The sequence below is a fragment of the Penicillium oxalicum genome, chromosome III (genome assembly GCF_001723175.1).
Source record: "Penicillium oxalicum strain HP7-1 chromosome III, whole genome shotgun sequence".
NCBI classification, from domain to species: Eukaryota; Fungi; Ascomycota; class Eurotiomycetes; order Eurotiales; family Aspergillaceae; genus Penicillium; species Penicillium oxalicum.
In genome coordinates, this window is record NC_064652.1 from 2,476,740 (window position 1) to 2,499,888 (window position 23,149).

The window sequence follows — 23,149 nt, forward strand, 5'->3', positions numbered from 1 at the left end:
TATAAGACGTGCACAATGCGAGGTTGGGTTCGGGAAGAACACGACAGGCGCAAGACGCGGAGCCGTGAAAAGGTGGGTCCAGCAGAGTCGTCAAACCGATCCAAGGTCGACAATCGCCACAGATCGTTCCGAAGGAGGACTAAATTTCGGCCCCTTGATCACTCTGGCCGCGCCTAGTGTAGAGTCAGTCAGGCGCGATGGAAGAAACGGCAGTTGCAAAGGCGCGAAAAAAAAAAGAGCCTGGATGACGGCAGAAAGCACGTTGCGCAATGGCGGAGTGTCAACGTACCCGCCTGATTGGCCCTCATGTACCAACTCACTTTTAGTTCGGCCCCACAGACTAACATTCTACATGCAGTGTCGACTCGTATATCGTGCCTTGGAACGACTTTGCTCGTTTGGGTTGGGTGGTCTTTTTGAACGGAGCAAGTGGAAAGATAGTAATTAAATGATGAATATGTGCCATGTCAAATGATTGTCCCTGCTATTGATTGCAATCTGCTTTGTCCCAGAGACAAGCTGGATCCATCTAGCTCGGGCTTCGTATAATGAGCCTGAGTACTTGTTCCGCAACATTTGGTCCTTCGGGATGCACGATTTTAGGCTCTGGTTCTATTTTCGAGTCATTGGCTCTGAGTGAAAAAGCAAAGCTACGCTTTTTTGCGAAGCATTCTGCCTGAGCGCGAGGGAAAATTACTCAATGAGTCTTGGTCAGCTGGAATCCGGCGTTTCATGCCTGCCACTACCTAGGCACAAGGAACATGTTGGATGGGACTTCCATTTTTTGATACTGACATACCTACGTGAAACTCCTGAATCATGACACAAAAACTCCAATGAGGGTGCTCCTCAATATGTCGAAGCTCTTGCAAAGGACAAAACTTTTCTATGCCAGAGTTTGTCGGATGGACAGAGGATTCTTGACCATCCGGTCTAAATTGCTACAGCAGACATACAGGAAGCCGTGTGGAGTGTCTCTACCAAGTTGATAGAGGTATGAATGTGCTTCCATCCTTCTACAGAGACATTCCATTAGGATAGCTCGAACATAAGCTAGAATATTTCATCAATGATTGACGCGGTCTTCATCCTCTCCGGTAACCAGCACCGCGCTCATATCAGAAGATCCTCTCCTCGGCGCATCACCACGATCGGGGTGCCAGAGCGTATTTGTCTTTGCCCGTAGAGCATGACTGATGCGAATAGACTATCCATAAGATCGAGTCCATGCTCATAGCACTGCTGTACCTCCTACACCAAAGATTTCCCATCATCGTGCGTTGGATATGTGCTCAAGCGGGGTTCACAGGTCAAGAATCTGCTCAAAAAACCGCAGCAGGGGCCCTCACTTCCCTCGAGCAGGTTCACTTTGGTGGACATCTGGGAAGATACGGTCAACATCTGCCGACCGGAGGAGCTGAAGATCTGGCCCTACTCATCACTCACGTCGCACTTGGATGAAACTGCCCAGTTGACCACCGGGGGGAAGTCACGGGCGGGGCTCATTTATTTATAAGAGCGACCCTCCCGTGCTTTTCCCCCCTCCTCTCTTCCTCACGCACCACCACTTCTCTACCAACTTATCCTCTCTGCCTCTCACAGCTTTCTCCAAAGCCACACTTTTCAATCAAAATGGGTAAGTCCATCGAGACCTTTGGTGACGCCACGAACGCCCCCTCTATTTCCAACAAGATCCAGCCCAGACGTGGTGGAAGTTAGCACCACCTGCGCTTGCGGCTTGTAGCGGGGTCATGGCGGGGGCCGATGATTCTTTGTTTTGATCTTTCGAGTCCTCCTCCTTCAATATTACGCACGATTCGAGGTCACCTTTGTTTTTCTCTGCTCGGCAGAACTGACAGAGAAAATGATTCAGGTTCCGATCACACCTGCAGCTGCGGCGCTTCCTGCCAGTGCCCTGCCGGCGCCTGCCAGTGCCCCGTAAGTGTCCCAAGTCCTCACTTTCTATCTCCAGCGTCGATAAGTTGTCCGTCGACTCACAATGATTCTGGCCGCATACAGAAATAAATTCCCATGACCTGAGCTCTTCCGCACACTAAAGGAGGGCCTTGTACCGATCCCGACTTGCCTGATTTGCGCGGGGTTGTGTCATGTCCGTTTTTGTTCGAAAGGGAGGGATTATGGGGGGAAAATAACAGATGAGACGACCGGCTGAGTCGGATACGGAGATGTTAGATCGAAGTTTCTAATGCTATGGCTGTCTCGCTCATTTGGAAAACACGAATGCCCAAGACGTAGAAAAGTAGCTGCCGGACAAAAGTTGTCGTAGGAATCTGCATTGTTGGGGCTACTGTGAGTTGCTTTGGGTGGAATCAGGTAAGGTTGTTGTCCACCAGACACGGCTTTGGAGGTGTGACCTCAAGCTGAGAGACACCTTTGGTGATAGACTGACTCATTTGGAACGGTGAGTAGATCACGAAGAGCCAACCAAGGAGGGATGGCGATAAGAATCTTGGTTTCATCTTTTTATGATCAAAATTGAATAGGTAAGGGACCCCAAACGCCCAGAGAATCACAATCGACTCAGCCTTCGGGTCCACGGGTGCTCGCGCCTCACATCACCGACCTTCCAGGAAGCCTTTACTGCAGTGACTTGGCGCTGCATCCATATCCATATCCACCAGGTCCGTGTATGGTAGGTAGGTGCCTGATAGAGTCCAGGACATGCCTAGTCGACACACTCCATCCTGTTTTCAGTTTTCGGTGTGCTACGTGCGCCCCAGTCATATCTGGACACGAGGGCAGATGGAGCTTTGCCTCGGACCACTGTTGCGTGGCCAGGATGTAACACCCTCGGGCTTTTGGCCTGTGGTCAATATGGCCACACTCTACAGTATAACATCAAACGATGGTAAAGAAAACATGAGCAGTGGTGATTAGAATGTCTGACAGAGAGGAAGGTCTAATCTCGAAAGTATGATTGTATCGGGGTCTTTGATGGGTACGTTGATCGAAGCTGAGTATGAGAAGGACCATGGAATGTCGATTATTGATCGTCGCTTCTCGAAATGATTGGAATGGGCCAGTCCGCCAAGGCCCACGTGTCAGAGCGTCAGAGAGAGAGCAGATCACTCCCGTCTGTGCGGCAGTGGGTCTGAGATCCGTCGCTTGTATACATGTGATTGGATATGTTTGTTTTGTAGCCTGAGGCTTTGAATACTGATACTATTCCCATCGATTCCTTTGATGTCCCCCCTCCTCCTCGTCTCCTCCTTTATGGCAGAGGGGGGTTGTTTTTCTTTGTTTGTTCTGTGTTTTCTTTTCCCAAAAAAAAGCAAATTATCAGAATAAGTGAACATGCCCATTCCATCGCTCTAAACAGTGGTACTAGAAGGAAAAAAATGCAAAATTTCTAGCACATGACTTTGAGAAGATTTGATAAATATTATGATTTCCATCATGTCAAGTGTAGACCTGGTCTGGAAAGAAAATCAAAGTGGACGATAGGAGTAGTTAGTAGTCAGCCACTATAGACGAGGTCTTGAGTACTGGTACAGTATGCTCCCCCGCACATCTATTCTACATGAGCGACTTTTGCTGTCCAAGAGAACAATGAACACTGCTACAGTAGGTAGTGCCGATCCCCCTCCCCCTCTCCCTCCACCTCTCGTAGACCGAGTATCCCCGTTGGGATAAAAGTAGATCTCCCACCTGTTAGATTGGAGGTTTGTCGAGTTCAGGCCCGGTGTATGCATGCATCGAGCTCACGCGAGGAGAGTGACCAATGACAGTTCGTAACCCTGTACGTAGGTAGTAGTTACTCAGTAGGACTAGGTAGTAGGTACTAGTAGTAAGAAGTACTATACTACTGTGACTGCCTCCTGGTACAACCACTCCGCAAGAATCATGTCTCGCGTAGAAAAGCGGATATTTGACACGCAATTCGTAGCGACGAGGAGTAGAAGAAAAGTATATGAAGCAGTTGATTGATTCGCAACCCCACGTCCCCTTCACCGAGTATTCCATGCAAGAGATGGCAAGGGAACTCGGTCTTTCTTTTCTTTTCTTTTTTTTCTTTTCCCCCCTTAGATGGACAATGGTATGTGACGGACCTGTGATCTCGCCTGATGGATTCGGTGTCTCTTCCTCTTCCTCTCTCTTCCCCCAATTCACATCACCAGCTGTTGTTTACTCAAACGACTTCAGCACTGGGTCCCGTTGTGGTCATGGAAATATTCCGCGGAAACCCCGGCAAGTCCCGTTACAAATTGACGGTCTGTGTCGGCCTGTCGCCTGAAACGGAGTCGATTTGGTGAATCGGCATGGGCGGTTAACGCGTGAGACTGTTCGGACATTATACAAGGAGGACTGGTTCGCTTGGAAGCAGAGTGAGTGATTGGATGGTGGTGGGGGTGAATGGAGATCCGTTAGGTACAGTATTCGGGGTACGTACTCTCAACAAGTCCGGTGCCCGTAGGTGGTGAGAGTATAGTAGTACGCAGTGGTGGGAGCAGGTTACTATGAATCCATCCAAGTACCAAGTACAGATGAGGGGTAAAAAGTTACGACCCTCGTCGCAGTACTGTTGACATCAGCTCCTCCTACCCTCTCCCCCCTCCCCCCTCCCATTGCCCCATTCCCGATTCAGTCTACCGCAGAGCTGAATTGGGATCACCTTCTGACTTGCACCGATGACTTGACCACGGGATACGAGCCCCGTGGTGTGATGTTGCTTTTTTTTTTTTTTTTTTCATGTTTTGTTTTGGCTGGATTGGTTTCATACCGCACCGTTGATAGGTGAGATCAAGGTCAGACTCATGACAACGATAGCATTACAAGATATACGGGCTGAAGTGGTCCAAATAAAAAGTGGTCGGAGAGAGGGGGGGAAGGAAAATCACCGACCAACCATACGATTCCGTAGAAGTATACACGTTCACATTCCGGAGCGGAAGAGAAGAGAAGGAGAGGGGAAAGTGCAGCAGGACTCAAAGTGGAGAACGTGAGAGTTTCCAAGAGACTGGACATGACACTCCATGAATGTCGGAGTTCATCCCTCTTGCAGTGTCCTCGGACAGCACAGCACAGCACCGCGGATTCCAGGCGGACTGGAGGATTTCAGACACACGTAGCGCAGGCCGGTATAAAAGCAGACTGGTTTCCCTCCCCCTCCAGTTCACTCAACCAGCTCCAAGAACCTTCCATTCCTCTTACAGAGAAGCCCTACTCATACCACCTATCATCCATCAATCTTTTTGAGAAGATCCTTCTCCACCACATCAATCAACATGTCTCCTTGTGAATGCGCCAAGTGCTCCTGCAGCGGTAACTGCAATGGCTGCTCGTGCACCTCTTGCGGCGTGAGTATCTATCCCCCACCGGATCCCCGAGATGAGAGAACACCCGGGCATATGATCAGAAGACACCCCGTTGAGGAGGCAGCAAAGTACTGATATCCCCTATGTGGAATTTGATATAGCACTAAATACTTCCACACATCTTCATCACCTCGGCCCTCCTGTCAACGCCGTGAGATGACGATCCCAAATGCATAGGGCAGGCTGCCCTATCTTATGTGGTGATACATCATGCGGTATGAGGAACGTCAACGTCAACGTCAACGCGTACTCGTCTCCCGGACGTGCAAGAGTTGAAGGATGGGGCTGGTGGATGTGATCGTGGCGTGTGATGATTTCAGTACAGTTTCCTGTCAACGTGGGGGGCAGTTGCCTCCACTCGTCAATATAAAGGATAAATCAAATCCCAATTTTCATGCGTTGCTGCAGAGCTACTTCCCACTCCTTCAGTCCGTAGGGGCCGAAAGATGAAGACGGGAGGATATCCATCCTCTATGAGCGGGTAGCCTCGAGTTCCAGCAGGTCCCGAGGTTGGCCATACTCGTAGTGGCCGTCGGTCTACAGAAGATTGAGAGATAAGTAGTACCTGAGGTAATCATAACAAAAGACACTCCATGTCGCTTCAAATCTCCAAGTTCCTCACGAATATACGATCTTTGAAACATGAACATCAGCCCTAAGCCGGTGAATTCGTATACCACAGCCGGACCCTATCTATACTTGGTCAAAACCATCCCCCTCACAGCTCATCTTTGGACCGAGAAGCGTCCCCTTTCTCCTCCGCGCCAGGACAGACAGCCGGCGTAGTCACGAGCATGGAGTAGACGCACTTCTCATCCTCGGCCGTCTTCAAGATCTCATTCTCCTGACCACATTCAAGAACCACCTTGGTAGAGCGGTTGGGTCCATTCCAGCAATGCTGCCCACGGTCGTATTCCAGGGCAACCTTCTCGATCAACACGATATCCCCAGCGTCGTTGAGCTCCTCCACCACGGTAGACGTGATCTGGTTGAATTTGCCCATGGACGTAGACGATCCGCCCTTTTTGGAAATTTGCTTGGTATCTTGGAAGAAGCAGTGTTCGTAGGTATACTCGCCCGCGTCCTTGGAGATGCACTGGCCCTTGAGGGCCCGAAAGATGCCTCCCGGGCCATAGTTTGTCTCAAGATCGGCCCGCTGATCCCGAAGCTTGTTGTTGAGGTCTCGAAGGGTGTTTTCCTGTGATTTCAGGGCATCGCGGGCCTTGGTCACGGCCTTGGATTCCACTGGAGTTTCGCTTTTGGGCGTGGTGGCAAGGAAGCCACTCGTCTCCAGAAATGAGCGGAAAGCAAGAACCTTCTCTTCAATAAATTCCACCACCGAAGGGGGAAGATATGCGGCAAGCTGATAGACTGTCATCGAGATTAGCAGGCCAGAACACAACTCCCCTCGACCAGCTCGTCATGGATCACGTCTCCACTTACTCAGTTCGGGGTCTTTGCAGCCGTCATCTTCATTTTCCCAATGCTCCCAGTCGACGCCGGAGCTCTCGCCGTCGGCCTTGGCAATCTCACTCAAGTCGCGATCCCGGGCCTGATTGACAATCTCGGTCTTGTCGCGGGCCGCATAGTCCTCCCAGCTGCGCACAGCGCGCTTGACACCCTCATCGTTGAAGTTCGGGTTATATTCGATCTTGAACTTGGACAGAATCCCCTCCAGTTCCTCCACCCGCGATTGAGCCTCGTCCCTCTGCTGACGAACTTCCAGCAGCGCATCCCGCAGCTCATCGACGCGGGCCTTGGCCACGCCCACAAGTGCACTGACTTTGCCCTTGCCTTTGCCACCGCCCCGAATCGTCTTCCGGTCTGCCTCCTCGACAGCTTTGAGTTCATTCTCAAGGACGCCCACCTTGGCTTCGGCCTCCTTGACCTCAGCCTCGAGACCGCGAACCTGTCCCTCAATATCCTGATGCAGGCGCTGGGCTTCGACGAGCAAGGCCTTCTTCTTCTTCAGCGCTGCTGTCATGGACTTTTGACGCTGTTCTTCCGCCTTGCGCCATTTCTTCCCAATTTCCTTGCAGCGGTCCTCACACTTGGTGCCTCCCACTCGTGCCCATTCATCACTACCATCACAGCATAACTCATAGTCACAGACCCCATCGTTGACTCGTTGGAACGGCACAAATGCTGGCCGATGGCCCTTGTTCTTGCAGTAGAATCCCGGCAATGCATTGGCGACCGGCCCGTCCATGCTTCCGAATCGATCCGCGATACCTAGCGGTGAATTAGGCGACAGATGCGAGCACGCCGAGGTCCCGGGCTCGTCACTTCCATCAGGACAATCGCAAAAGTCGTCATTGACGGCGGAGAAGGGAATTTGTACGGTGGGATCAGAGATACAGGTGAATGTCTTGGAGTCCTGATAATATTTGGCGACTGTCAAAAGGTTCACAAGTAAGTAAAAGAGCCTCTTCCACCTCAATTTGAGATCACACGGGGGCTAGGTTTGCAAGTGAAGTAGACCACCCATTCATTCGACCGAGCAGCTGTGGACACTTCATCCGCCCGGGGGGTGTGGGGATAGCGAATCGTCAACATTCTCACACTCACATTCAGGAGCCACGCCTCGCGGACGAGTGATTTTGTCACTGCTAGCTCGGGCACCAGACCCGGCTACAGCCAGCAAGAAAAGTGACTGAGAAAGTCTCATGACTGAGGCATTGGGCTCGAAAGCTCACAGTGTGGAGAGAGCTACCGGCCAGCTGTTGACATGCGGGCTTGGGGTGAACGACGGATGGATCCGAGCACGGGAGTCTTATCGGTGGCTGAGTCAGCGTTATCGGGCCCACTGGCAGTATCATGGGCGGACTGTGCCAGGCCGTGTCTTTTATCGCCAATAGTGGCGATAGTTCAAATCAAATCGAATCATCTGCAATACTGCTCTCTCTCTCTCTCTCTCTCTCTCTCTCTCTCTCTCTTCTCTCTCTCTCTCTCTCTCAACCAGCTTGCAAACATGGGTAATGACGGTGGAAGGTAAGCACTCTCCTTCGCAAGGCCATCTGTAGAGCCCAAGCTTCTCAAGATTTCTCCAGTTCCCTCGTACTGACTCGATTTATCTTCCGGTAGTATCCCAACTCGCCGTGAGCTGGTCCGAGAAGCGGCCCGCACCCCGACGACGGCGCAAATCAAAGAAACCCAGCGCGAACAGCAAGAGCACAGCTGGACAACATGTCCCTTGTCACACAAAACCTTAGTGCGACCCATAGTGTCGGATAGTGTCGGGAATCTCTACAACAAAGACGCTGTGCTCCGGTTTCTACTTCCCGGCGACGATGGCGAGGGCATCAGCTCCAAATCCGACTGCGAAGAGGTTCTGTGCGGACGAGTCAAGAGTCTCAGAGACGTGGTCGAACTACACTTTGAGGTTGACACGGAGCGAAGTGAGCATCCTTCGGATCGCGTGAATGCGCATCGCCATGAGCATCGGGAAGGCTGGATTTGTCCGATCACTGCGAAACCGTTGGGTCCTGGTGTGAAGTCGGTTTATCTCGTTCCGTGCGGGCATGTCTTTGCCGAGGAGGCCATTCGTCAGCTGAAAGGGGATCAATGTCTGCAGGTGAGTATTTGATTCTGCATTTGAGGGGCCCCCCAAATATTTTCATGACCGGATCTCTCTAAGACGATATACCTCTAGTGCAACGAGTCCTACACCGAGGAGAATATCATTCCCATTCTCCCCACGAAAGAGGCCGACAAGGAGCGACTGATGGCACGAGGCGCAAAACTCGCCGAGCAAGGTCTTACTCATTCTCTGAAGAAGGCGCCCGGATCTAAGAAACGCAAGAAGAATGCCTCTGCCGAGGGTACCACCGCCACATCCTCCGCCGCAGCAGGTGCAGACTCCACGTCTAGCTCTAAGCCCAAAGACGCTGGCAGTGGGATCAAAAACTCCGCCACTGCCTCGCTCACGGCTCGTGTGCTGCAGGAGGAAAATGAACGGAAAAAAAAGCGAAAGATGATGGGCACGAATGAAAACATCGATAGCCTCTTCACGAAGGATAAAAAGGGCGGTGCAAATGGCGACTTTATGACTCGTGGATTCACAATTCCGGCTTCGGCGAGGAGGTGATCAATGGGCGTGGTCGAAGGTCGGAAGGGCTATCCAATTGAATTTTGTTAATTTGTTCTTCTTCCGTGCGGATTTGCAGGCTTGGAGTTGGGGCAGCGGGTCTATGTACAAATGGTTTCTTCTTTGGCGTGCATAATTCTATTTGTGGGTGATCGAGAGCGTTCCTTGAACTCGAATACTATTCCAATTTTACCTCAAGTGTCTTTTCTTTCTTACCGCTCCGGGTCTCTCTAGTCGGCGTGCTGAACATTCCACCGGACAGAAATTTTGAAAGACCACGGTAGTGTCAATCCATCTGACCGGATATTTCATTGATGCAATCGAAAGGGTGCTTCTAGTATACACGAAGAAAAAAAAATCCTGCTATCAAAACAAGGTGATCCAAACCCTTAGCCCGTGGGCTTGGGTCCCATACAAAGGCCGCGTGCCTTTTCGTTTCCAGCAATCCACTTGACATTGCTTCAGCTGAAAGCATATTCACCATGCACGTTCTGTCCTTACACACAAGCCGGTTTTGCCTCGCCTAATTTTGAATGTACCCCCTGCGATAGAACTCGGAGATGACGGCCTTCTTCCGGCCAAATTCTTCATCCACGTGGTGCTTGCTCAGGCGCTTGGGGCTGAAATTCAGGTTGGGCGGGAGCTGCCCGGAAGCAGCTTTCTTCTTCAGGACCTTCTTGACCTGGATAGGCTTTTCCTTGAGCTGGATGGCCATGCCGGGGAGAATGTCGCCAACGGTCCAGGATGAGGTGATGGCCTTGTCGGAGATTCGGCGAGCGAGGAGCTGGGAGAGACGCTTGACGAACTAGAATGGTGAAGTTTCGGTTAGTCTCAAAGAGAGATGCGTGAGCGTTGTCGTGAGGAGAGCGTGGATCTTACGGCAAATTTGACATCTGGGTCAGCGAGAGACAGCTGGCGGTGTGAATCCTCCTTGCTGGACTTGTCGGTGATCAACTGTTCGGATGGCTCAACCTTGACTGTGGATTCTCCGCCGATCTGATTGAACACGAACAGAAGCGCTTCCATGCTCTGCTGGTCCGCGAATCGGAGGGCAGTGTTCCACTGCTTGGGGTTGGAAGCATCCACGTAGCACGAGTCGAGCATGCTCAGGATTTGAGGGTTGTGGCGCGGAATATCGCACACACTGGTCAAAGGCTTGCCCAGCATGCTCATCAAGCATAACTCCACAGTTGTCTGGTGAAGTGCATATGGCACAGATCGAGTTCTCACTTCGGCGCCGTATCTGCAAAGGAGGGTAGAGTCAGCCTGGTCAGTTCAAGGACGACTCGAGACTGGAATTGATCCATCAGAGCATCAGGTCACATACGGCACATATTTATCGGCCTTACGGGTACCCTCCTGGACCCATTTGTCTTTCTGAAGAAAACCAATAGACTCCAACCCATCCCAGGTTTCGGCTTGCTTGTATCCGTCCGCCGCGCTCAGCTCCGACTCCTCGGTCTCGCCCGTCGCGACACCCTGCTCATTTTCAGGCTCGGCCCCTCGCAGAAGTTGCGACTCTCCACTGTATGGATCCGCAGGCCCGGGCGGCTTCTCTGTCTTCCAGAGCTTGCTGCGAGTGCGTTCGAGGAGGCTCGGAGAGTCGGAGGAGGCGTAGCGACGGAATTGGCGAGTCAGGGGAGAAACTCCCCGTGGGACGGCTTCTTGTCTACAGCTGGAGCAGACATACAAAGCCTCCCTGAAGGGAAGACGCAGGGCGGGTCGCATTGTGGAATTTGTATGTGATGATAATGCACGATAACTTTTGCGCGCCGAGATCAAATCCTGGGATAACTGGCACGTGACCTGGATCGGGACGGGTTGCCCGAGACTGCGCTGCCGCTGCATAGCAGCAGACATCAATTTAAATTGGGGCAATACACCTAAGCAGACACAAAATTTACTTGAAGGCACTAAGGCTTGTGGTAAATGAGACACAAAGGCAAATTTGTATATAGTTTCCTGTGCTCTTCTGGCCTGTTCAATGAAACAGCTGGATGCATCGCTCGACTTACAGATCGTACAGTTACTTCGCTTTAGATATCCGATAGAAGTACGTTCTCGGATCCTCAAAAGAACTGGATCATTGCCGAACAGCTGGACTCTGGGACAGGATAAGGGCTGCGTGCATCAAGTCATCTAGGTACTGGGTACATATCTTTCGCTCATTGATAACATATTAAATGGACAATATTTACAAAAAGGCCCGCAGGAGATGAGCCTGATTCCAGCGAGATTTCAAGAGCTTTTTATTCCCGCACAAACATGCCGGCCATGCCCATGCCAGTGCCGATACACATGCTAACAACACCGATGTCCTGGCCGCTGCGCTCCAACTCTGGCAACAGATCGGCAACTTGGCGAGCACCGGTAGCACCGAGCGGATGTCCGATGGCAATTGCACCACCGTTGGGGTTGACCTTGGCTTGGTCAATTCCCAACTTGCGGATACTGTACAGTGCCTGCGAAGCAAATGCCTCGTTGATCTCCCAAACACCCACGTCGGAAACCTGGAGACCAGTATTCTCGAGCAGCTTGGGAATTGCCACCGCGGGGCCCACGCCCATCTCATCCGGCGCACACCCAGCCACCGCGGTAGCCACCCAACGAGCCTTGATGGATCCCGAGAGGCCGAGCTCTTCGGCAGTTGATCGACGCATCAACAGAGTCGCAGCAGCGCCGTCGCTCACCTGTGAGCTGTTACCAGCGGTACTGGCGCCATCCGCGGAAAAGGCGGGCTTAAGCGAGGCCATCTTCTCAACCGAGATGTTGTGCCGAATACCGTCGTCCTGGGACACAGTGATGTCTTCGGGGGCCGCGTCCGGGTGCTCTGCGGAAAACGATTTGGTGGTGACCGAGACAATCTGGCTGTCAAAGCGGCCAGCCTTTTGTGCGGCGGATGCCTTGTGATGCGACTCGGCCGCAAACGCGTCTTGGTCTGCGCGAGAAATTCCATAGCGCGAGGCCACATTTTCCGAAGTAATGCCCATCGGCATGATGCAGTCGCGGGCATCTTTGGAGTGTGAATCCTTCAATTCGGGCCACAGGACAGTAGGGATGGCCCGCGAGCCGTAGTTACGGGTCATGGACTCCATACCACCACCAACACCCACGTTAATTGCGCCGGCGCGGATACCGTAAGAGACTGCGGTGATTGCAGCCAGACCGGACGAGCATTGGCGGTTGACGGTGTTGAAAGGCACCGAGTGAGGGAATCCCGCGTGAATCTGGGCCATTCGTCCAGCCTTTGCACCACCGAGCTCCTGTAGCACAGAGCCAATCGTCACATCATCAATCAACGCGGGATCGAGATTTGGATTGGCCTTTAATGTGGCCCGGAGGACATGGGATAACAGCTCTTCCGGATACGCATCCTTGAACCCGCCCTTTTTGGCGCGAGTGACTGGCGTTCGCAGAGCCGACAGTATGACAATATCGTTGGGAGTCTTTTGCAGCACCTGCTTGAGGCCACGAGGTATGGGGGAGGCCATCTTGAGCGGATAGGCTCTCTAGAGTTGCTGTGAAGGGTTTGGACAGCTCTCGTCGAGCTGACTGGGGTATATGGAGATGGGAGATGGTCTCTATCTAGCAATGGGTTGTGGACCTATTTGCTGTTGACTGCTGCGAAGCCAATGCAGATGAACAGATGATCGTAATATATCTCGTAAGGGGTATATCGCACAGACTCCTGAACAGGAAAAAAAAAGAAAAGGGAACGGAGAGGAAGAGAAAGGAACCGACGAAAAAGAAACCACTCGCCAAACGGTATGGTTAAGAATGCATTTGTTCAAAGCCGACTTCAACAGCCTGACCACCGTCCCGCACTGTTCTCCGCGCGGCAAGCGGGTAGGCAAGGAAATGCCGGAGCCAATCCATTCCCCGGATTTCGGATTGCGGGCCACATCTCTCAGGCCGGCCACATGCCCCGGCATCTGTGGTCGGTTAAGGACTCTCCCGCTGTCAGAAGCCTCTCGTCGGAATAAAAGTACTTCGAAAGGCTCTTCGACATCGAAGATTATTCCTTGGAGACGAGATCACATCAAGATTCAGTGGTAGTGTTTGAGATCTAGCCAAGGTGGCATAGACTGTCCGTATCTCCCAGCATAGTCTGTCGATCTTGAAATGTTTTCTCATCCAGCATGGAAGTAGCCTCATCCATTTACGTGTGGTACCGCAGAATCGGCTCCTGACGTAAGCTTCGGATAGCGGGCCGGAGGCGGCAGATTGCGATTGAAGACGGCGGGCTCGGCAGCACGGTGAGAGGCTGGATAGAATTGGAACGGAGGGTCTGATACGAAATGGATCACTGTCCCCATGTGCGACTCAATCATAATCGGCAAGTCGAGTCTACAGTGTTAAATGAGCACCTACTACCTAGGACCTACCATCAGTACTACCCACCTATGTAGTCCTAGTACAGGGGTCATCATAGGGGCATCATAAGAGTATGTGGGTGGTCTTTAACCTTAACTGAGGTCTTTTGTGGGGCATATTGATCGCATTGTCTCGCCATGTGCAATGGTACAAGCAATGTGGACATTCAATTGTTTCGAGCGCCGATATGAGCATTTCCCGAAAGTGTATGTGAACCGAGTAGACACGCACTATGCTCTGGTCAAATTTCAGCCTCTAGTACCACCTCTCTCGAATGGTCCATATAGGCAACAGTGGACCACCTCGCAATCGCATACACTGCAATATTTAACGCCTGGGCGATCAGTCCAAAGTCCAGGAAGAAAGTCGCTGGTGGCAACCCGCAGCTGCGGATCGCGCGAGACCCTGAATAACATGCCATCGCTCGTGACGTCAGGTCCATTGTTCTTCGATCTCATATTGCCGACTACCAAGTAATCAACACAACACGCGTCGTGTATTTTGTAATTCTTTATAAGAATATCGGTAGAGCTTACTCGAGATATTTGCAACATGGCCTCTGATGAACAACCTCTGAATCGAGAACCGGCAGCCAAAGCCCTCATTGAACAGTGCGTGAAGATAAATTGATCGTTCTATCCCTACTCCAGCCAGCACTTTAGCACATCTCAGTGGTCTCCGTAAGCATACTGCTAATTACCTCGACCAGCTTTCTCACCCCCCAAAATATAAGTTACGATCGGAATCATGGCCCCATGCCCAAGGCCCTTGATAGTTGCACCCACACTGTTCAAATCGGTGGCCTGGTCAGCAACCCCCTCACCCTCGGTATGAACCAACTCCGGTCGGAGTTTCCTCAGCATGAAGTCATATGTGCACTGGAATGTGCAGGCAACCGACGACACACGATGCGCACAATTTTGAGAGAAGTTCAGGGCATTGACTGGGGTGACGGGGCGATTATGAATTGCAAATGGAAGGGACCCCGGATCTGCGATGTTCTGCGCCGTGCAGGTCTATCGGACGAAATGAATGGTTCAGACCAGGATCTCCACGTTGCTTTCTCGTCTCACCAGGCAAAGTGCGCAGATGCAGATCACTTTGAGATCAGCGTTCCGCTGGATATCTGCTTGCGGGAGGATAGAGATGCTATTCTGGCTCTCGAAGTGGGTCTCGCCTCGAACACGCAAGAACGTGTGCTTGGTCAACTTATCCTCAGTGGCCTTCTTTTGAGTGACTGATAAACTTCTTTTTTTTTTTCTCTCTCTAGGTCAACGACACCGTTCTAGATCATAAACACGGATATCCTGTCCGGGTGATTCTTCCAGGGGTCGTGGGCGTCCGATGGGTGAAATGGCTCGATCAAATCGTCATTCAAGACCACGAATCACCCAACATCTACCAAGAACGAGACTACAAGGTTTTGCCTCCAGATGCTGTTGACTCCGAATCCGCAGAGCAATACTGGCATTGTACTCCCCCTATGTACGACATTCCGATTAATTCTGCTATTGTAAGCCCAGCCGATGGTGAGACTGTGCATCTCTCATCCACCGGTACCGTTGAGGTTCACGGATACGCTATCCCACAAGGCTCCGGAGGACCTGTGGTAAATGTGCAGGTCTCGGGAGATGGTGGAGAGTCGTGGATGAGTGCTGAATTGACCGGCTCGGAAGTGGAGACTAAATGGGGTTGGGTGCTGTGGACTGCCCACGTAAAAGTGACCCTGGGAAAAGGAAAACAGATCCTGAGCCGTGCTACTGATGCAGAGGGTAACTCACAGGAAAGTGAGCATTCTCAGTGGAATTTGAGAGGAGTTGGATACAGTGGTTTTGGCCGGGTGATGAACTTGACTATTGTGCAATCCTAAGCGGAAATTCAAGGCTGGCATACCTGTCGTTCTCTGCTGAACTGGATGAACACATGCGCACAGCGACACAAAAGATTTCTATTGACCATTGTCACTGAGATCTCCGAGAATTGAAGATGGAAAATCTCGGGCTGTCTTGCAGGCAAATGTAGTAGAAAGGACATACTTTGTGGCAGGTTCTTCTCAGAGACATACAATCATCATCTCCCGCCCAGAAGTTGTGATGTGTAATAATGTTCATTGATTATACTCGAAGCATACAAAATTGATCGAAATGACGAGACCGAGAAAGGAAACCTAACGCTGCACTCAACACCCTTTCCATACCTTGCCGTACTTGTATCCCGCTGAAATGCCAAAGCCAAAACATCAAGAAGAATTAACTATCAAAAGCCCGTTCGGCTCTATCCCGCCAAGAGTCGTCTCCGCATCCAACGCGGAAGAAATCCCTTCTCGAAGACCGGGCCATTGCTATTGTTCTGACCGGCTCTGCTTGAATGTTTGGGTGGCTTGCGTGAAGACTTTGTTCCTCGCAAATGATAAAAGGTTCGTCGACAGAGTGGACAGCTGGCATCGCGTGTGGTCAGCCAAAGATCTACACAGGGCCCGTGGAAGATATGACTGCATGGTAATCGACGGAACATGGAGAATGCGTCCATGTCTTCGAGGCAGAGATCGCACGTTTGTGGGAGGATCACATCTGAGAGATCGTGGTTAACAAAAAACAGTCGCATCTCAGACGAGGTCTGTAGTTGCGGGGCCTGAGTATACCGATGTTGAGGTATTCACAACCCAGATAGCATGGCATATGGAGGTTCTTCATGTCCTTGGCGCTTAAGGGCCCGTGTGTGACTTCTGTTTTCTGCATGATGTTCTTATGTCTTGAATGAATTGAGGATAGGCCCGGGGTCTAGGTACAGATGAATATCCCGCATGGAATAAACGGGATGGCTTCGAGGCTCTTTAAAAAAAACACTTCTTACACCGGAACTGAGTTGGGTGGTGCCATTCTTTTTTAACAGAAACAAGCTATCCGACCAGTTTGTGACTTGGGAGCTTGCGTGGCCTGACAAAAGTTTAAATTCATCTCTGTGGTGGATTGACGTTGATCTCGTGGGCACTTGAAATATTTAATTGGTCTCGGGATGGATGTTGTTACATCACTCGGATGTCTGGTTTGGCGGAACCACCGATTGTCTCCCACTGGGTGCGGATCGGATGCACGGAGACAAAAAGGAATTTAGGGTGGAACGGGCTAGACCGGGCTAGTCACGGGCTATTCTGGTGGACGGGATCTACAAAACAACGAGTGTAGACCACGAGATTCAAATCTGTGATGTTGTCTGTTACGATCAGAGCGTGAGGATGAGAAAAGGGGGATTTGTCCGAAGGGACATTACTGAGTGTGAGACTCCCGGGGAGAAACGGCAACCAAAACAAGCACAAAGGTCGATTCTCTTGATGGTCATACCATGTAACTAGTCACAAAGCCTCGATTGACGACGACAACGAAGAAGAGATGACTTTACTTCCAATTCAAAGCTCACCGATCACTCTCTTGGCCATTGAAGAAGCGATCAAGTTCATCTCCCGTGACACAAGCCAGAACTGGACATTCACGTCATACTCCAACTGCTTGAGGACCGCATCAATGACCCGCCAAAGCTCGACGTTCGCAACGGGCTGTCCACTGCTCTTCTTCCACTGATTCTCCTTCCATTTTGGCAGCCACTCTGTTACCCCCTTCACCACGTACTCGGAATCTGACTTGAAGACCACCGTGTGCAGTGGATAGCAGGGCTCATACGTAGTCGGTGGGTCTATCTGCCACTTTGTGTGCATGACAAAGGTCCGAGTGAGAGCCTCGAGGCAAGCCTTCAACTCCGCAGTCTGGATGGTATGCTTGTCACCATCCAGTTCAACGGCGAGGTTTCTCTTGTTCTCACGACCAAAGAAGACTCCGATGGAAGAGCGAGGTGGGTTGTGATCGGTAGAAGAGGATGTCGAGAGTGCACCACCGATAGAGACCACCAGGCATCCGGCGTGGAAGGCGTGATTGAGACAGTGTGGGCATTTTCCTGGAGATTCGGAACAAGCGACGTACACCCATCTGCCGTCAAAAACCTCGATCTCTTCACACTTGACAACGGCGGGGTTATACAAGTGGAAGGGGAATTTCCGGTCCGGGATTCCGTTGACAAGCTTTTTTTCACCGGGTGGATTCTGGTGGTTGGGGTCATGCCATGAATCTCTGTGGAGTGGCTCCTAGGGATAATACTGGGTGATCAGCCAGTTTCCTGTGTGAGACGGAATTTGTCAAGGATGAGAATCTCAGGGTTCAGTGATATGAAAGCTGAACAGAGATGACTTTCATGATCCAGCATCTCAAATAAAGATACATAGGTGCATGTATGGTTCAAATGAAAGATCCTGAGAGCATTTTCTTACTGGTGGTATTTCTGATTTCGCCATTTTAACCCTTCGTTTTTGGCACTTGAGGAGCAGGGAACGGTGCATTTTAGTGAAGTAAATCAGTGGTGCTTGACGTGTATTGTTGTGTAGAAAGGCGGAGAGCAGTCGACTACGGCAATTTGCTGAATGTTTGCCCTGAAGATTGGAAGACGACACGAGAAAGTGAGAGTGAGGTGAAATTGCCCTCTTCTTATCTACTTGGAGGGAGTAAAGAGGAATATGCGCTGTCTGGCGATCAAAACACCCAGACAAAGACGTCGCTAACTCCGCGTTTGACCGTGCCGTGAAAGAGAACAAAGACTCGACATCCCGTTTTTTGGATAAACTCAATTTGAGTTGAAGGGCTCAGAAATTCCTAATTAATTTGAAATATTTCTGTCAGTGCACAAGAAAGTCAAGAATAGGCACATGGATCGCTTGTTCAGTGCTGTTTGGAGATAGCCTCTTTTTCCCTTTCTGAGGGCATTCTCACCCACGTTTTTCTTTGACCATGGGGAGACAGCAAAGAAAAAAGAGGTTTGGATGAAGTACTGGTGAATGTGCATTCAATAATGGGCACGATGTCTTCAAAAGTCCGCCGGAGGGCCGAAAGGGTCGTTGCAGACAGTATCTGGTCTGAAGTCAGAACAAAGGGTGCCACCGCCTCAATTTCTGTCCATTCTGTTTGAAAGGATGGATTTAATGTACGAGTATACCAACACCATGCCATAATCTCATCAACATCAATGAAAAAGGACACGAACCAATACACCGATAGACAAGACTTTTACTCAAGGACAAAATCACCAGTCCCCCAAATTTCATGTAGCTCTTCTTCATCCTGCTCTGCCGATGACAGCCCCATCCACATCTTGTCCTGCACCGTAAGATAAGAATACTTGTCACTAGTTGGATTTCTCATCGCCCATCTAGCGAGGGCATCTGCCTCCGTGTTTTGCTCTCGAGGCACAAGCCAGAACTGGATGCGCATGCCACCAGTCTCGAGCAGGGTCAGGAGCCGGTCAACTTCTTGCCAGAGCTCCTGATTGGCTACAGGTAGTCCCTTGGAGTTGATGAATCCATTTGCAACCCACTTTGGCATGTACTCGGTGATCCCCTGGACAAGATAGGCAGAGTCGGATTTAAGCACCACATTTGGTCGATCACCATAAAGCGGGTTATCTGTAGCGGTCTCGTAGCGATCCTCCAGTAAATCTAGGGCTGTTTTGCAAGCGAGCAGCTCGGCAATTTGACTGGTAGATCGTTTATATTCGACGATTTGTGCGCAGTTGTAATGCCGCTCGAAGCCTTTGTTTGGCCCAGAGAACGCCCACTGACATGACAGCATCGCCTCGGCCATTGTTGGAGCAAGCGCCATCGATACTCATGAGATGTGTATGAGACGGTACATCATCTTCGTCTAGTGTCCAGCATCTTCTTCGAGCGGCTGTTGAGGGAATTAGCTCAGTGACTATTAAACACTCCGTCGTTCCGTAGCAGTGTGAAAGGGAGGAGAACCTTGAGAAACAACCGGGTCAGTTGGAGATGACATGTCGAGAGAAGAAGCTTTTGCTGTGTCCGCTGTACAGAATGATCACTGTAGGTACTGTTGGATTGCTCTCCGGCTTATTTGAACTCGTTTTACGTGATAGGGCTTGGCCGGCACGATTCCCCCCGTTTTTATAAGATGGACTTCTAATGATGATGATTGAATGTGATTGTATCAGCAAGGCGGTACCTAGAATCAGCCAGGCGTCGAGGGTTTTTTAATTTGACTAGGTATAAAATGCACACGTTTGGGGGTTAAGTGGCCGAGAATGGAGGTTGAGGTGGGGAGTCTCCGCCGACTCTAACATATATGGGAGTCTGGTCGATGAAACTTTCATAATTTACCGCCCGTACCTACTCACCGCAACCCCGTCGGATCAGAAACGCTCGGCCATACAACGGAATCATGAAGAAACATCCCGAGACGGCTTCAATTTGATCGACCTCTGGCATTACTTGGGTATTTTGCAATGGCGTATTGGGTGAGTCTTCCCGTCATACGACGGTCAGGATCTATTTAGCCTAGAAAGTAAAATTGAGTCCCGACGCACCATATTTTCAAGTCAGCTTCATGAGAGTACCGGAATGACTACATCCGTCTGAGACGTATTGATGTAACAGTAAAGACTAAGGTTGGTCTCGGAGGGCTTGCAAAAGGTACAGTAACTTGCGGCTTAACGCCGGCGAAAACATGGAACGCGGGGATGTCCCAGACAGGACTCTTGCCTCTAGATCTTCGTATTCATTTGTGCAGAAGCTATCGCAAGAAACGATATTTGCTCCAAGTTTCAATTGCACTTGGACTCTGTTCAACTCTAGATATCGTTACTATATGCCTGCCGAGATGTGAAAGGCTCATATCCACGTAAAGTGTGTATCAAATTAATGTTCTATGCGTGATGTATCCAGCTGGTTAAATGTGAAAGCACACTCGAGCACTAATGTCTGTGCTTTATGTATTTTATGTCGTGTGTCCAATCATATCAACTAGCTCGCTTAGCTCAGTTGGTAGAGCGCGTGACTAGTAATCACGAGGTCGCTAGTTCAAATCTGGCAGTGAGCATTTCTTTTTTGGATTTCTTTTTTCCGCCCCGACCACACCGAGACTTTTCTTTCGTTCTGTTTTCCTGTCCCCCGTTTGCACGGTCTTAGAAATCACCCGTCGGCTTGGAATTTTACGGGTGCCCACTAGGCTTTATTTCGCTCCAATAGGGATAAGATTAGTGAGCAATTAGTAGGAAGAAAGCAGGTAAGACTGGACATCATGGTCATATGAAAAGTCCGACTCGAGAAAGGCCAAGTGAACTACTAAATCTTACACATTTACACACTTGGTGATTAATTACAAGTAAGAAATACAGCACACAGCAGAACACAACACTGTCTAGTAGGATCTGAATATCTCATCCAAGTAGGTAAATCCAAAGGATTGCTACACAGGAATATGAAACGCAAGTTGGAGTCTACAATACAGAGTGCGAGCTACACGCTCCGAGGCGAAGCTTCCATCAATCCCCAACGCGAACCTGCTGTCGCTTGAGACTCTGCGACCTATCGGTACATTTTAAACTCCCCTCGAACCCCGCGACTCCAGTATCGGGGGCAAAAAGGCAAAAGGCAAACGAGAGGAAGCAACCCAGATCGCTATAGTTTGAGAATAAAAAATGCACCGAGAAAGTTCATAAAAAAACAACGGAAATAGAATCGCCGGCGAGAAAACTTCTGTTTCAGGAGTCAGGTTATCGATGAGAGTATACACAGGATGGAAATCGAGGGGAGTACGGGCAAGAGGGAAAATTGAGAAAAAAAAAGAGGAAAAAAACAGATTGATATGATAGGTCGACCAAAGGGGAACAAATCGGGATAAAACCGTGAAAACCAAAAACCCAGTAACTGGGCGAGCTTTTACACGCAATCAGTTTGAGGAATGAATCAGTCTCGATAGACATGACTGTAGTGTCCAGGCACATGGCAGCGGCACTTTTCGCAACTTGACCGATAGCCCATGACGAGCGGAGACCGTCGGCGTGGAACGGTAGTTGTGGACACAGAAACGGGATGAATCTCAGTAGCCGTGAGTTGGTGATCCCGTAGAGAGTCCGTACATGAACTCACCATTGGATGAGTTGAAGCTGTTGGTAGACAGTCGCTCATTTCTGTATCGATATCGTTGTACTCATTCGTATTGCTCGTGGTCATGTTGCCTGTGTTGAGAAAAGGGCCCAGAGGAGGGATCCGATGAATGGGAGCCGCGCGATCGATTGCAGTGCGCCTTGTTGCATGTTGATCTGTCTGGGTTCGTGGATGAAGAGGTAATTCTCGAGGTGGAAAATAGCCATGCGTTGGGGTTGTAGCTGGGATACCATTGACCGTCAAGCACTGATTGTCCGGCAGGACCAAAGTGGGCGAAGGCTTCTGGAGGCTGGTGGACGGCGAACCTCCCAAGATGTGATCGCTGTTCAAGATAGACGGTCGGTCCCGCATGGGACGGTCTGAATGTGTGGACTGCAGATTCTCTACATTTTGTGCATTGAGAAGCGATGATGAAAGAGCATGTCGAGACGTATCCCCGCTGTGAGTGAAGGCCTCGACTGCAGGGAAAGGAGGCTCTATAGAGGGCACAGGGTGGTGATAGCGGACCGAAACCTCAGACCGCACGCTAGGAGCCGAAGACCACTCCGTACGCGGTTTCTTCATTGTGAGAGGGAGTGTCAGTAAGGCATCTCAGTCAGTCCAAGTTATCCAATGCATGCAAGCTTGAGTGGGGATATTTCATTGTTCGAATGGTGAACAAAACTAACCTTGGAGTCCCCGACTGCAAGGGAGTCGACTTCCGCGTCGTGTGTTCGCTTCAAGCCCTGGACGAGCATGGTAGCAGCCCGTTAGGGAAGACAGGATTATATAAGAGAGCGAGGTGACGGAATAAAGTCGAAGTGGAGTCAAACGACTCGAATCGAGGCTCGTCGAAGACGAAGATTCCGGGGAGAAACTGGGGTGAAAAGAGCCACAGGGCCAGTGCGTTTTTTAACTTCATCGAGGAAAAGGTGGAGGGGATCGGCACGTTCCGTCAGGGCGGATCCTCTTGAGTCCTTCACGACGTTCCCATAATTCCCCCTTCTGATCCCATGGATATAGATCAGGCAAGAAAGAGGAAAGGGTACTTGCTGATCAAATTATCTCTCACCATGTGGTGATGAGCAAGTGATTCAAATATCTATCGCGGGCGAACTCGCAGCTCCCTGGATTCTCTGTGGCCTCTTGTCTTGCTATGCACGCCTCGGGACGCAAAGCCCGGAAGACTGTACTTTGCCAGTGTGCAGCAACTGCTGCTTCGAGGACTGGTGTGTCGAACAATGCGCTAAGGGTGCTGGTCAAAGACCGTTTGCTGCTTCGTGAGAGTTGAGTAAGTGGAGCCGATGAACTGGATGGTCACCGGGCGCGCCCATAGAGGGACTGATTTATGAGAGACACGAGAGTGAATTG

At 50.6% G+C, this 23,149-nt stretch overlaps 9 protein-coding genes and 1 non-coding gene across 10 annotated transcripts; 3 read left to right on the plus strand and 7 right to left on the minus strand.

Moving 5' to 3' along the window:
• Nucleotides 1-6,054: 6,054 nt before the first annotated feature.
• POX_c04302 (uncharacterized protein) lies at nt 6,055-8,004 on the minus strand (the record flags this gene model as incomplete). The annotated part of the gene is made up of 3 exons (XM_050113182.1): nt 6,055-6,707; nt 6,780-7,730; nt 7,905-8,004. The coding sequence occupies 3 exons, from the start codon at nt 8,002-8,004 to the stop codon at nt 6,055-6,057; spliced, it is 1,704 nt and encodes a 567-aa protein (XP_049970738.1).
• Nucleotides 8,005-8,307: 303 nt separating this feature from the next.
• POX_c04303 (uncharacterized protein) lies at nt 8,308-9,423 on the plus strand (the record flags this gene model as incomplete). Its single annotated transcript, XM_050113183.1, has 3 exons — nt 8,308-8,327; nt 8,421-8,910; nt 8,989-9,423. The coding sequence occupies 3 exons, from the start codon at nt 8,308-8,310 to the stop codon at nt 9,421-9,423; spliced, it is 945 nt and encodes a 314-aa protein (XP_049970739.1).
• Nucleotides 9,424-9,946: 523 nt separating this feature from the next.
• Nucleotides 9,947-11,151, minus strand: POX_c04304 (uncharacterized protein; the record flags this gene model as incomplete). The annotated part of the gene is made up of 3 exons (XM_050113184.1): nt 9,947-10,228; nt 10,303-10,666; nt 10,751-11,151. The coding sequence occupies 3 exons, from the start codon at nt 11,149-11,151 to the stop codon at nt 9,947-9,949; spliced, it is 1,047 nt and encodes a 348-aa protein (XP_049970740.1).
• A 521-nt stretch (nt 11,152-11,672) lies between these two features.
• POX_c04305 (3-ketoacyl-CoA thiolase, peroxisomal) lies at nt 11,673-12,914 on the minus strand (the record flags this gene model as incomplete). Its single annotated transcript, XM_050113185.1, has 1 exon — nt 11,673-12,914. The coding sequence occupies one exon, from the start codon at nt 12,912-12,914 to the stop codon at nt 11,673-11,675; it is 1,242 nt and encodes a 413-aa protein (XP_049970741.1).
• A 1,435-nt stretch (nt 12,915-14,349) lies between these two features.
• On the plus strand, nt 14,350-15,667 carry POX_c04306 (uncharacterized protein; the record flags this gene model as incomplete). Its single annotated transcript, XM_050113186.1, has 3 exons — nt 14,350-14,408; nt 14,507-14,993; nt 15,068-15,667. The coding sequence occupies 3 exons, from the start codon at nt 14,350-14,352 to the stop codon at nt 15,665-15,667; spliced, it is 1,146 nt and encodes a 381-aa protein (XP_049970742.1).
• Nucleotides 15,668-16,071: 404 nt separating this feature from the next.
• On the minus strand, nt 16,072-16,535 carry POX_c04307 (uncharacterized protein; the record flags this gene model as incomplete). The annotated part of the gene is made up of 2 exons (XM_050113187.1): nt 16,072-16,367; nt 16,439-16,535. 2 exons carry the CDS (start codon nt 16,533-16,535, stop codon nt 16,072-16,074), a joined length of 393 nt encoding a protein of 130 aa, XP_049970743.1.
• A 668-nt stretch (nt 16,536-17,203) lies between these two features.
• POX_c04308 (uncharacterized protein) lies at nt 17,204-18,139 on the minus strand (the record flags this gene model as incomplete). The annotated part of the gene is made up of 2 exons (XM_050113188.1): nt 17,204-17,890; nt 18,116-18,139. The coding sequence occupies 2 exons, from the start codon at nt 18,137-18,139 to the stop codon at nt 17,204-17,206; spliced, it is 711 nt and encodes a 236-aa protein (XP_049970744.1).
• Nucleotides 18,140-18,905: 766 nt separating this feature from the next.
• Nucleotides 18,906-19,478, minus strand: POX_c04309 (uncharacterized protein; the record flags this gene model as incomplete). Its single annotated transcript, XM_050113189.1, has 1 exon — nt 18,906-19,478. One exon carries the CDS (start codon nt 19,476-19,478, stop codon nt 18,906-18,908), a length of 573 nt encoding a protein of 190 aa, XP_049970745.1.
• A 1,178-nt stretch (nt 19,479-20,656) lies between these two features.
• POX_tR075 lies at nt 20,657-20,729 on the plus strand. Its single transcript has one exon. It is a non-coding gene; the product is annotated as a tRNA-Thr (tRNA).
• An 869-nt stretch (nt 20,730-21,598) lies between these two features.
• Nucleotides 21,599-22,363, minus strand: POX_c04310 (uncharacterized protein; the record flags this gene model as incomplete). The annotated part of the gene is made up of 1 exon (XM_050113190.1): nt 21,599-22,363. The coding sequence occupies one exon, from the start codon at nt 22,361-22,363 to the stop codon at nt 21,599-21,601; it is 765 nt and encodes a 254-aa protein (XP_049970746.1).
• Nucleotides 22,364-23,149: the final 786 nt, after the last annotated feature.